The sequence below is a fragment of the Saccopteryx leptura genome, chromosome 3, assembly GCF_036850995.1.
Source record: "Saccopteryx leptura isolate mSacLep1 chromosome 3, mSacLep1_pri_phased_curated, whole genome shotgun sequence".
In the NCBI taxonomy this organism is placed as follows: Eukaryota; Metazoa; Chordata; class Mammalia; order Chiroptera; family Emballonuridae; genus Saccopteryx; species Saccopteryx leptura.
The window spans coordinates 69902627-69915489 of record NC_089505.1 but is presented as its reverse complement, the minus strand read 5'-3'; the positions used below and the strand labels follow the sequence as shown (position 1 = coordinate 69915489).

General features: G+C 50.7%; 1 protein-coding gene across 2 annotated transcripts; it reads left to right on the top strand.

Annotated features, from left to right (window-relative positions):
* The first annotated feature begins 4410 nt into the window (after positions 1-4410).
* Positions 4411-12289, top strand: SIGLEC10 (sialic acid binding Ig like lectin 10). Of its 2 annotated transcripts, XR_010750119.1 has the most exons (11): positions 4411-4975; positions 5114-5398; positions 5673-5720; positions 5848-6111; positions 7143-7190; positions 7317-7574; positions 7665-7949; positions 8229-8322; positions 8405-8528; positions 9955-10447; positions 11414-12289. XR_010750119.1 is itself a non-coding variant. In XM_066374235.1 (10 exons), the coding sequence occupies exons 1-10, from the start codon at positions 4510-4512 to the stop codon at positions 10168-10170; spliced, it is 2088 nt and encodes a 695-aa protein (XP_066230332.1). In that variant the 5' UTR covers positions 4411-4509; the 3' UTR covers positions 10171-11403. The 2 variants fall into 2 exon arrangements, 1 of the variants encoding a protein (XP_066230332.1); XM_066374235.1 differs by lacking the exon at positions 11414-12289 and having other exon boundaries at positions 9955-11403.
* Positions 12290-12863: the final 574 nt, after the last annotated feature.

Below are 12863 nucleotides of genomic sequence, written 5' to 3'. Positions count from 1 at the left end.
CTAGGTTGCTGAATTTGTTGGCATATAATCTTTCATAATATTGTAATATGATCCTTTGTATATCTATGATGTCTGTGGTAATTTCTCTTCTTTCATTTCAAATTTTTTTTGTATGAATCCTTCCTCTTTTTTTTTTTGGTGAGTCTAACCAGTGGGTTGTCAATTTTATTGATCTTTTCAAAGAACCAGCTCATTGTTTTATTAATTTTCTCTACTATTTTTGTTCTCTACTTCATTCAGTTCTGCTTTAATTCTTACTATTTCTTGTCTTCTGATGACATTGGGTTTCCTTGGTTCTTCTTTTTCTAGTTTTTTAAAATGTGATGTTAGGTTGTTTAGTTGGGATTTCCCTCATTTCTTGATATAAGCCTATACTGATATAAACTTCCTTCTTATTACTGCATTTGCTAAATCCTAGAAATTTTGATATGTTGTCATTTTGATTGGTCTGTATATATCTTTTGATCTCTGCTTTTATTTCTTCTTTGACCCAGTGATCTTTTAAAAAGTAGTTTGCTTAATATCCACATTTTTTGTGGGTTTCTTTATTTCCTTTTTACAGTCAAATTCTAATTTCAAAGCATTTTAGTCAGAAAATATGCTTGGTATAAGTTCAATATTCCTGATTTATTGATGTTAGTTTTTTGTGGAAGGGCATCAATTTTATCATGAAAGCTCCACTTCATGACCTAATCTCTGAAAGGCACAAACTCCAAATACCATGTCATTGGTGTTAAAGCTTCAACATATGGATGTGAGAAGTGGGCACAACATTCAGTCCATGGCAGTGACTGAAGCTGTAGCTGTTTAACAATCAGCAGTTTTCTTATTTCCCTAGATAAGGAGGTGTTAGGTCGTTTGTGGTTTAGACAATGTTCCTGTTTGTGTCTATGCGGAGACATGACTAGAGCAGTCTTGTTCCACCACGGTCACAATGACCTTGTCTGGTGTGACATCCTGTGACATTGTTTATGTTCAATAGGAGAACATCAGGGCCCGGCCTTGAGTGCCAGCAGGGACGGCTTTAGAGTCTCTCTCATAAGAAAATTTTAAAAAGTAATGAAGCCAAAAAGGTAGGAGGCTGGAGAAGTCAGTGGGGATCAGGCCTCACATAGCCTAAATTTATAACATAAAGAATTTGCTTTCGGAAAAAAGAATACGTCACACTGAGTCTCAACACCCACCAGTGATTAGCAATTATAACTGATCAGGAATTATGAAACTTGCAAAATTTTTCTTTACTGGAAATTAATGTGAACTGACTTATCCTCTTCTAGTATTTAGCTCACCTTCCTGCGTTGTAACTTGCTATCTTGATTAGAAGAGAAATGGGTCTGACCAGGCGGTGGCGCAGTGGATAGATCGTCAGACTGGGCTGTGGAAGGACCCAGGTTCGAGACCCCAAGGTCATCACCAGCTTGAGCGTGGGCTCATCTGGTTTGAGCAAAAGCTCACCAGCTTGAGCTCGAGGTCGCTGGCTGAGCAAGGGGTCACTCGGTCTGCTGAAGGCCCGCGGTCAAGGCACATATGAGAAAGTAATCAATGAACAACTAGCAAGGGTAGTCAAACTTTTTATAAAAACCGCCCACTTTTGCAGTGCTGGTCAACCTAGTCCCTACTGCCCACTAGTGGGCGTTCCAGCTTTCATGGTGGGCAGTAGCAGAGCAACCAAATGGCGTTGCCACTTGAGGTCTCTGGTGATTTTGATAAGATGAGTTTGAGTGACGCTGGCATGGAGCAAAGCTGGACAACGCTGGGCAGGAAGGACAGTCAGTAAAGAAGGACTTATTCTTGCAGAAGTTTTCCTATGAAGAGAAGAAAAAAGGACCCTCAGTGTTTCTGGGAAAGGGGAGGAGGAGCTGATGGTTTCAGGACAACCTCCAGGAACTTCTTGGGAGCTGCATCCCGAAGGGGGAGGGGGTGGTCACAAGAAGGATCAGTTAAAAGTCCCTGGAACCCACTCTACTTCCATGTTTCCTGTCAACGTGGTTGTGGATATGGGGTTGCCAAGCCGTCCCAGTCTGGTACTGGAGTCCTCCTCAGCCCCACGCATGACGGAGCAGCTCTGAGGTTCAAACAGGGATATAACCCAATTGTAGTCTACATTGTGAGGTAGAGTCCTGAGTTCCTGGGTCAGCCTGGGGGACCCAAGGAGTCACGGATTGTCACCTTTCAGCTGTCAGGTACCTGAGGGTCTTTTCTCCCGCTGAAGGGGCAGCACTGAAGAGCGGTGTGGAGAAGCCACCTCAGGGCAGAGGGTTTGCCATTCTCCTGGTTCCCGCCCCAGTTACTCTGATAGGAGCTTGGACATACTCAAAGGCACAGGTGAGGCTGGGCATTGGGGGCTCAGTATCCAGCTCCTTCAGGACATTCCCCAGCAGGACCAGACGTCCTTCCATCCCTCTCACTCCTCCCTGTAGAGGTCCCTCCTCTGTGAGGTGCCCAGGGAGAAGGAATCCTGGCTGTCTCACGAAAAGCCAGGTTGGGCATTGGGGACCCGAGGACCAGAGTGAAGAGGAAAAAGGAGGGTGGGTGACATAAAATGAATTTTGTCCCATGTCTAACTCACATGTTGAAGCCTTAACCTCCAGTGCCTAAGAATGTGACTGTATTTAGAGATCGGGTCTTTCAGGAAGTAATTCAGTTAAAATAAGGTCATAGGATAGGGTGGAGTTTAATAGGACTGATGTCCTTATAAGAAGAGGAGATTAGACTGACAGGTATCAGAGGGAGGGGCATCCAGGGGTGAGGTGAAAAAGGTGAAGGTATTAAGCAAAAGCAAATGACAAAAAAACTCACAGCTACTGAGAAGAGTATTGTGATTACCAGAGGAAAGGGGGGGTGGAGGGAGGTAGATGAGGGTAGAGGTGGAATAAATGGTGATGAGAGGAGACTTGACTTGGAGTGGTGAACACACAATACAATGCACAGGTAATAATTATAGAATTGTACACCTGAAACCTAAATAATTTTATAAACCAACATCACCATGATAAATTCAATAAAAAAATCAAGTATAGACATGAAAAATGATAAGAAAAGGACATTAGGACACAGACACACACAGGAAGAAGACAATATGAAGACACAGGGGAACACAGCCAGCTACCCACTGAGGAGTGAGGCCGCAGAAGAAACCAACCATGGTGACATCTTGAACCTGAACTCCCACCACATCGAACTGTGAGAATATAAATTTCTGTTGTTTGTGTCCCCCAGTCTATGGTCTTATGGCAGCCAGAGTGGAGGAATACAGTGGATATGCGAGCAGGACAGGAGCGGCTAGATGTCCTCTGCTCCAGGACCCCTGTGCTGACTTCACCAGGAAGAAGTAAGCCCTCCCTCCTCAGGCCCATCGTGAACATTTGTCCCAGCATGCGGGGTCAGTGGGACATCTATGTGCACTTTAGCGCTTTTCTGTTTCTAAGGATCCTTATTTACCAAACTGGGTCCCCCCGAGGTCTGACACTGCTTGATTTACCCGTGTGTCCCCCGTACGCAGCATGGCACCTGCCACAGCTGTGGTTCCAAGGTAGGAAGTGAGGGCAGAAGCACATGGTCTGTACACGCTGGAAACAAAGCTATCCTCAGAAGGGCTGGGTTAGGGGGACCGCATGCGGGACACTTGATCCCACTCACTCCCCGTCTCCCATGCCCTTCACACGCCTGCAGGTCCGGCCATACCTCACCTCCGGATGCAGGTGTTCTTACCACACAAGGTGCCCAACTCTATGACAGAAGAAGGAGAAGAGGTGGGAAGTGAACCTGGGTCTTGGGGGTGGGTGCTCCCGCCCAACCAGGGTCCATGAGCCCACCTCAGAGGATGATGGGATGCACCGAGACAGCCCACAGTGCCCAGATTTAACAAGTAAATACACACGGTGCAAAGTTAAATTGGAATTTGAAGTATAAACGATGTATTGCTCTATGATAAGTATGTCCCTTGCAATATTTGGGACACACTTACACTTAAAAAAGAGAGAAAGAAAGAAAAAAAAAGATTCCTTGTTTATCTGAAAGGGAATTTTCCTGGGCACGGAGCATTCTCTCTGGCAGGAGGATCCTCATCCCCTGTCCCCAGGAGTCCCCTCTGTTGCACTGACTCCATCACCAGGGCCCCTGAGAGAAGAGCTCACTGTGAGCTTTCACTTCTGCTTCCGCCATGACCCGGGCCTCGCGGGACAGCCCCCCTGCCACCCAGGCCAGGCCCCAGGGCTGTACACATGTCCCCTGCTCCCCCCAGCAGAAGTGACTTACCCCCCACCCCAGTGCCAGACAGACCCCCCACCCCCTCAGGAAAGACGGAGAAGCCCAACTGGGCGAGGTGGGAGGGAGAGGGGAGAAAGGGAGGTTCCCGAGGGTCCCGGGTCAGAAGTTCATTTCATGCATCAGTCCCCGGGCTCAGCTTCCGCCTGCCGCCCCTGCTTCCTCTTCTGTCTCTGCCCAGTGCAGTCACAGTGTCCGGAGTGTGCCTGTCCCAGAGTCGGTCCAAGTGTCCGCTGAGCAGAGATGCTCCTGACGCTGCTCCTGGCGGTGCTGCAGGGCGGTGAGTGGGCCGAGGGCGGGACCGGCCAGGGTGGGGACAGCACCCGGCAGCAGGGTCAGGATTCAGGATTCTCGCTGACGGTACAGAAGGTGGTGACAGTGCCTCAGGGTCTGTGTGTGCTCGTCCCCTGCTCCATCTCCTACCCCCAGGAAGGCTGGACTCAACATACCCCGGCTCATGGCTACTGGTTCAAAGATGGAACCGAAACGACCAGTGGTTCTCCGGTGGCCACGAATGACCGGTCTCGAACAGTGGCATGGTGGACCCAGAATCGATTCCAGCTGGCGGGAAGTCCTCGGGATGGTAGCTGCTCCTTGCTGATCACTGATGTACAGATGAGAGACAGCATGATGTACCACTTTCGCATCGAGAGAGGCTCTAGTGTAAAATATAATTTTGTGGGAAATAAGCTCCGTCTGAATGTGACAGGTACGGAACTGGCTGGAATGGGGTGGGACCTCCCCCGCCACCCTGTTTCTCATGCTGGGAGGGGCTGTGGGGACTAGGCCAGGGGTCTCCCCCTGGAGTACCCTATCTGGGGCAACAACGTGCCCTCTCTCATCCCAGACCGGACACAGAAGCCAGCTGTCTATATCCCTGAGACTCTGGAGGCTGGGAGCCAGGTGACAGCTATCTGTGTGTTTGCCTTTGACTTTGTGCTGTGTGAAGCCCCTATAATCTCCTGGATGGGGGCTGCTCTCCCCTACCAAGAAATCCGTTCGTCCATCTCCCATGTCTCAGTGCTCACCCTCACGCCGAGTCTGCAGGACCATGGCACTGACCTCACCTGTCGAGTGGACTTCCCCAGAACGACTGTGCACATCGAAAGCAGTGTCCGGCTTAATGTGGCCTGTGAGTTTGGTGGTGGTCACCAGGCCCAGTGGGTGGGAAGGTGGACATGCGGCTGGTGAAGGGTGGCTCTCAGCAGGGGGTGGACCACAGAGAGGAAGGTGTGGAGTCCCATGATGGGAGGGGAATGAGATGCCATCTGGTTTTCCACTCACAAGTGTGTCTTTGTCACTTGTCTTCCTGGAGGTTAGTGACAGTTTCTGTCCCTGGAGTGGGTTCTTCCTGGTTGTTTGAAACCAAACATTCCTCTCAATGCCAGTTCACAATCCTGTTTCAGATGCCCCCAAAGTCCCCGTTATCAGCATTTCCCGAGACAACAGGTCAGGTACTGAGGGCCTGCGGGTGGGACAGGGCTTGGCTGGCCATCTCTGGGAGATGATAAAATGTCAGCTGTGTGGGGGAAATGGGGTTCCTCTGTCTCTCTCTGTCTCTCCCTCCCTCCCTCTCTGCAGCCCCGGAGTTCCAGGGAGACAGCCCACATCTGGAAGCCCAGAAGGGCCAGTTCCTGCAGATGCTCTGTGTGGCTGACAGCAGACCCCCTGCCAACCTGAGCTGGGCCCTGGAGGACAGAGTCCTGCCTTGGTCCCGCCGCTCAGGCTCTGGAGGCCTGGAGCTGGTGCTGCCCAGGGTGCTGCCTGGGGATGCAGGGCGCTACACCTGCCTGGCGCAGAACAGGCTTGGCTTCCAGAGCGGCACCCTGACCCTCACGGTGCAGTGTGAGTGTGGGCAGCAGGGCCTGGATCTGGGAGGCGGGAGGGTGAGGGGCAGGGGCTGGGGGCTGTGTCCCAATCTGCAAGGTTTCTGGAGCCTCCATCTACGGGACTAATGATTCTGATTCCACGTCTGGCCAGGTATTCGTCTCCCCACCACCAAGCCATTCTCTGACACCAGCTGGGCGCCCGCAGTTCAACTCAGTTCTGACACTGTGTATCCAGAGGGACAGATGCCACAGTCTGAGGGCTCAGTCCCACATGACTCCCCCACTTCAGACACCAATAGCAAGTGCAGGTGGTCTCCTGTGCTTCTGACTATAGATTACAGAGGTTACAGATGGAAGGTTCCCACAAGCCCCATCTCAGGTTTGACTAATTTCCTCAATACAGCGGCTCAGAGGACTCAGAGGAACATTTTACTTACCGGGTTACCAGATCTGCATGTGTTCGCCAACCTGAGGAAGGTCAATCAGACCCGTCCTTTCGGGTTTTTATGGAGCCTTCTCTCATAGTCATATTTTAGTAAATCCTTTGCCCTTGATCATTGGGCCCAATCTGCAGCCCCTCAGTCTTTGGGAGGTCAGGGGGTGGGACTGAAAAATCTTAATCCTCCAAAGCTGTGCTTGGTTTCCCTGGCAACCAGCCCCCATCTTTAGGGGCTTTCCAAAAGTCAGCTCACTAACCTAAACTCAGTGTAGTGGAAAGGGGTTTGTTATGAACATCCGGACCCCTGTGTCACCCTCAACACTTAGACACTGCAAGGTTTTCAGGAGCTCTGTGCCGGGAACGGGGACCAAGTCCAAATATATATTAAATATATAATAAGAAATATATATTTCTTACTATAAATCACAATATCACAGGGACACGACCTTCTTACCTATCCATTTTCTTGGGTGGTTTGTGTGAGTGGTGAGTCACTCTGGGGGTGACTCAATCTTTCTCCCCCACCTGCCACTGTCATGTCTCCAGGGACCCTTTGCCCAGAGTGAAGTCCCTGCCCCTTTAGAGCTGGTGCTCTGTCTCTGTTTCAGATGCCCCTGAGAACCTGAGAGTGATGATCTCCCGCGCTAATGGGACAGGTATGTAAGGGGGACACAGGAGCCAGGGCCTCTGGGTGACAAATCGAGGCCAGGGTGTCTGGTATGTGCGCATGCCAGAGGGTCTTCAGCTCTGCCTATGTCCTGCCTCTCTCTTCCCTCCCCTAGTCTTGGAAAACCTCAGGAATGGCAGATCCCTCCCAGTCCTGGAGGGCCAAAGCCTGCGGCTGCTCTGTGTAGCTGACGGCAATCCCCCAGCAGAGCTGAGCTGGTTCCTGCGGGGACAGATTCTGAAACCCTCCCAGCCCTCAGCACCCGGGGTCCTGGAGCTGCCTCGGATCCAAAGGGAGCATGAAGGCGAATTCACCTGCCTGGCCCAGAATGTGCGGGGCAAAGTGCAGTTCTCGCTGAGCCTCTCTGTGCACTGTGAGTGGGATGATTGGGGGCCCTGGGAGCAGGACATCTGGGTCCTGGGAAGGCAGAGGCACCGCTGACCCTGCTCCTCCCTCCCCACAGACCCCCCGCAGCTGCTGGGCCCCTCCTGCTCCTGGGAGGACCAGGGTCTGCACTGCAGCTGCTCCTCCCGAGCCCAGCCGGCCCCCTCCCTGCGCTGGCGGCTGGGGGCGGGGCTGCTGGAGGGGAACCACAGCAATGCCTCCTGCATGGTCACCTCCCGCTCCGCGGGGCCCTGGGCCAACAGCTCGCTGAGCCTCAGCCGGGAGCTCAGCGCCGGCCTCAGATTCAGCTGCGAGGCCAACAATGTCCACGGGGCCCAGAGCGCCGCTGTCCTGCTGCTGCCAGGTCAGGGGCCCACCCAACGCCCTTGGGGGCGGGGCCTGAGAAGGGAAGGGACAGGGCTCTGTGGTTTGAGCAAGAGCTGGGGAGGGGCGCCCCTTCATCTGTGGCTGGGGAGTTAGAGGGGAAAATACAAAGCCTGCCTGGAGTGTAGCAGGGTTTTAAAGAAATAGAGTGAAAGGGATTGCAGGTGAGCCGAGCCTGAGTGCCCTGGTGGCGATGGGCAGGACGACCCTGGTTTTGGGGAGAAGCTCAGAGGAAACTTCTGACCGTTTCCTCGTGCAGAAAAGAAAGAACTCATCTCAAAAGGATTCTCTAAAGGAATAGTTCTGGGCACTGGCGTCACCACCCTCCTCTTCCTGTGCCTCATCCTGATCATGTGAGTTAGGAGCAGGAGAGAGGGTCTGGGGACAGCGGACGGGGAGGTACCAGGGCACACACGAGGGCTGTCGTTTCCTCAGTGTGAAGACTCTGAGGAAGAAGCAGACCCAGAACCCGACCCAGGCAGAGACTCAGAGGCCCAGGGTCACAAGAAGGAGCACCATCCTGGATTACATCAACATGGTCCCTAACTCCGGTGGCCTGGTGAGTGGCCCAGATGAACTGCCCAGTTCTCACCCTGCCCCCAGCCTTTCCCTGAGGGACGTCAAGGTGGAAAAAGCATGGCTGTTGGATTCAAATCCTGACTGGCACTTACTATGTAATAAGACCTTGACCAAAATCATTGGCTCCCTCCGGGCTTCCATTTCTTTGAGAGTTGTTTTGAGAGTGAAACACACACCCTTGAGGAGCTACACCGTTATTACCACCTCTGAGGACATTAGTAATTGTAATTAATGATGTAACTATTAATAGCACTGAGAGACTGTGACCTGGGGACTAACAACAGGGCTGTCTGGGTTCAGACCTGTGTTCATCGTTGTAAGTTCTTAGGCGAGTCACTTACCTTCCCTGAGCCCTTTCTTGAACTTTAAAATGAGGGAACTAGTAGTGCTACCAACGAGGATCATTCCTGGTATTCAATAGGCTCCTACTGTACCTGGTAAACATTTAGAATAGTGCATGGCACTTACTAAGTGTTTGGAAATGTTGGATATTTTTCAGAGAAGATATCTATATCCTGATGACTCCAAAATTCACATCTTCCAGACTCACCCGTGAATGCTAGATTCACACCTGAACCCTAGACTCACTCCTGAACCCTGGACTTTCCCCTGAACTCTAGACTCGTGTCCAATGACCTAGGCAGCATCATCACGTGGATGTCTAACAGACATCTCAAGCTAACCTGTCCAAAGGCAAATTCATGAGTAACTACACCATTTCCATATCCTCTCCATCCTCCCCATCACGGCAAATAGCACATTTCTCAGCTGCTCAAGCCTAAAGCCTCAGACACATCTTTCATGTCTCTCTTGTCTATTGCTCCACAATTAATCCATCATCAATCAAGTCCCCTTAAACCACTTCTTCTCCTACCTCCCTCCTCCAGACTCCAGCATCTCATCTGGGAACCACTGCCACCTTTTGTGGGTCCTCTATGTTCCCACACCCCAATCTACTTCTCTGTACACATCATAGTCATTTAAAACCCAAATAGGCCCATCAACCCCCTTGAGTACAATTCAAAGAAAGGAACGAATGATTTAGGGACAAAAAAAATGGTTTAAAGCCAATCTTTAATGGTCACATTGTACATGATTCCATGTATATAACACCCTTGAAGTAAAATTGTAGAGCTGGAAGACAGATTAATACCTGCCCAGGGTTAAGGCCAACTCTGTGTTAGTCTGCCCGGGTGACCACAGCAAAGAGCCACACACTGAGTGCCTTAAACAATAGACATTTGTTTATTGTTTCTATCCTGAGATGGAACATAAGCTCAGTATGAGTGGAGACTTTATTTCTTGATGTGACCCCAGTTTCCCCATCAGTGCCTGCCAGGTAGTAGGCACTAACATATTTGTTGAATGGATGATGAATGAATGGATGATGGTTGTTTTTCCCTTAGGGTCGAAATCGAAAAGTCAAACCCAGCAGTCCTTCCGGGACCTCCTCTGCAGATGCTAACTCCCCAGGACCCAAATTGTCCCTGCCAGCCCCAGAATCAAGGAACAGCCAAGAGGAGATGCATTATGCTGCCCTCAGCTTCCCAGGTCTCAAGCCAAAGAAGACTCGGGAGTTCAAGGACACCAGCTCAGAATATGCAGAAATCAGATTCCACTGACAGTCCCCTGGGCTGTGGACCCAGCATGCAGGCGGGGGAGAAAGGCAGAGCCATTGAGAGGATGAAGAAAAGAGGGCAAACTCTCTCTCTCTTTTTTACTTCCTCCAAGGATGGGTCATCCCATCCCAGGCCTTGCATTTGGAACCACTTGACAACTCTCTTCAGAGTGACCTTTCCTGGATACACACTATTCTGAGAACAAGGATAATCTTTTTGTCTGACAAACCCAGGCACCACCCTCCTGTGCTGATTATTCACAGTCTCACTTTTCTCCAAGGTGAGAAAACTTTACAAATGGTTCAACAGTCGTCCCTGTGAGGTTGGCAAGCTAACCCCATGCCATTTTCATACCATCCGAGAGCAAAGAATGTATTTTAAATTTTAAATGGTTGGGGGGCGATTGAAGAAGAAGAACACTTTGTGATGCGTGAAAATCTGAAATGCAAAGGTCAGTGACCATTAATAAAGTTGTTATTGCTTTATTATATTTCCCTGCCCTGCACGTCCTCACCCTGGAAACCTTTCACCCAGTGCCACAGCTGGTCACGCTGGCCTTGGCTACACTTGACCCCTTTCTGAGCCTCTGCATCTGTTTCCTCTTCTGTGAAAATAAGTGGATGAGTTTACTTTAGATTAAGATCTGCAAACTTGACTTTGCTAGTTGGCTCAGTGGTAGAGCATCGGTCCGGCATGTGGAATTCCCAGTAAGCCACTCCCTTACTCTCAAATATCATCCTCCTGTGGCCAATGTCATGCAGAGTTGAGTGGTGCACTAGTGGCCCGCTTGCAAAGCCTAAGGATAATTAGTGTCTGGTCCTTCACAGGAAAGGTTTGCTGACTTTTTTTTTTTTTCTGAAGTGAGAAGCAGGAAGGCAGAGAGACAGACTCCCACATGCACCCAACTGGGATCCACCCAGCATGCCCACTAGGGGGCAATGCTCTGCCCATCTGGGGCGTTGCTCCGTTGCAACCGGAGCCATTCCAGCACCTGAGGTGGAGGCCATGGAGCCATCCTCAGTGCCCGGGCCAACTTTGCTCCTATGGAGCCTTGGCTGCGGGAGGGAAAAAGAGAGAATGGAGAGTGGGAAGGGTGGATAAGCAGATGGGTGCTTCTCCTGTGTGCCCTGGCTGGGAATTGATCTGGAATTCCACACGCTGGACCAATGCTCTACCACTGAGCCAACTAGCAAAGGCAAGTTTGCAGATCTTAATCTAAAGTAAACTCATCCACTTATTTTCACAGAAGAGGAAACAGATGCAGAGGCTCAGAAAGGGGTAAAGCGCAGCCAAGGCCAGCGTGACCAGCTGTGGCACTAGATGAAAGGTTTCCAGGGTAAGGACATGCAGGGCAGGGAAACGACAAGGAGGTTAAGGGTGCTCCGGTTTTCAGCCTCAGAACCTCAGGAAGGGCAAACACTTGGAGACCAGGGGGCGGGAACACCGGCAAAGTGGGGTGAAGAGCGAACTAACAACGCTCTGAACCAACCAACTGGTGAACAGGAAGGAAGAGGAGTCTGTTTCTCACTGCCAAGCACTTCCCTTTCCTTTGTCCTTCCCCAGGGGTCATAGCTGTAATTGCTTCATGGACTGTCCTCTTGGGGATGGTTCCTGGTCAGGCAGAAAACTGGGGAGCCTAGAGAAGATCCTGGCCTCTACATTTATAACAAAAGTGATGTTACAGATTGGATGACAGAAAAAGCTGAAAAAGGAGTATGAATAAAGCAGAAGAGGTTTATAAGTAAAGCTGAGAAAAATATGGGTAAAAGCAGGTCAGATTGGGTTTTCTCAACTCACAAACTGTACATAAGTGGCAGTGTCATAAGAGGAAGAAGGGGAGGAAGCACCTCCTACATATCACATTGTGAGTCAATCATTTCTAGTTATCTCCTCCGACAACTGGGGTGTATGCTAAAGAGGATCTGCATTGTGAAGATTTCTGAGACTCAGAGAGGTGAATTAACTTATCTGAAGCCACACAGGAGAGATGAGATGGATGGCTTTAAAACCACAACTTCCGGCTCTGGCCGGTTGGCTCAGTGGTAGAGCGTCGGCCTGGCGTGCAGGAGTCCCGGATTTGATTCCCAGCCAGGGCACACAGGAGAAGCGCCCATCTGCTTCTCCATCCCCCCCCCTTCCTCTCTGTCTCTCTCTTCCCCTCCCACAGCCGAGGCTCCATTGGAGCAAAGTTGGCCCGGGTGCTGAGGATGGCTCTATGGCCTCTGCCTCAGGCGCTAGAATGGCTCTGGTTGCAACAGAGCAACGCCCCAGATGGGCAGAGCATCGCCCCCTGGTGGGCATGCTGGGTGGATCTCGGTCAGGTGCATGCGGGAGACTGTCTGACTGCCTCCCCATTTCCAACTTCAGAAAAATACAAAAACAAACAAACAAACCCCCAAACCCCACAACTTCCCCCACATCTCCCTGTGCTTCAAGATCCCTCCTGAAAGGGGTGCTATTGGGTGAACAGGACTCAGAACAGCAGGCCAGAACCCAGGCAGGGCACGTGGCTTGGCTCTGGGAGAAACAGACATACAAGCCCCATCTCTGACCTAGCTTGTAGTCAACAAGATCAAGGTGGGAGGGGTGTTAGCGGATAGGCAAAAGGCTGCAAGAGGTGAAGAAGTACAAATTGCCAGTTATAAAAGCAGTCAGGGGGGTGTAAAGTTCAGCACAGGATAAAATAGTTGATACTA

Excerpts from the sequence above, each read along its gene's own strand:
- SIGLEC10 (XM_066374235.1), top strand. The coding sequence starts at position 4,510 with ATGCTCCTGACGCTGCTCCTGGCGGTGCTGCAGGGCGGTGAGTGGGCC. Across the intron at positions 5,399-5,672 it reads TGTCCGGCTTAATGTGGCCT|ATGCCCCCAAAGTCCCCGTT; the intron begins GTGAGTTTGGTG and ends ATCCTGTTTCAG. Across the intron at positions 6,112-7,142 it reads CCTGACCCTCACGGTGCAGT|ATGCCCCTGAGAACCTGAGA; the intron begins GTGAGTGTGGGC and ends TCTCTGTTTCAG.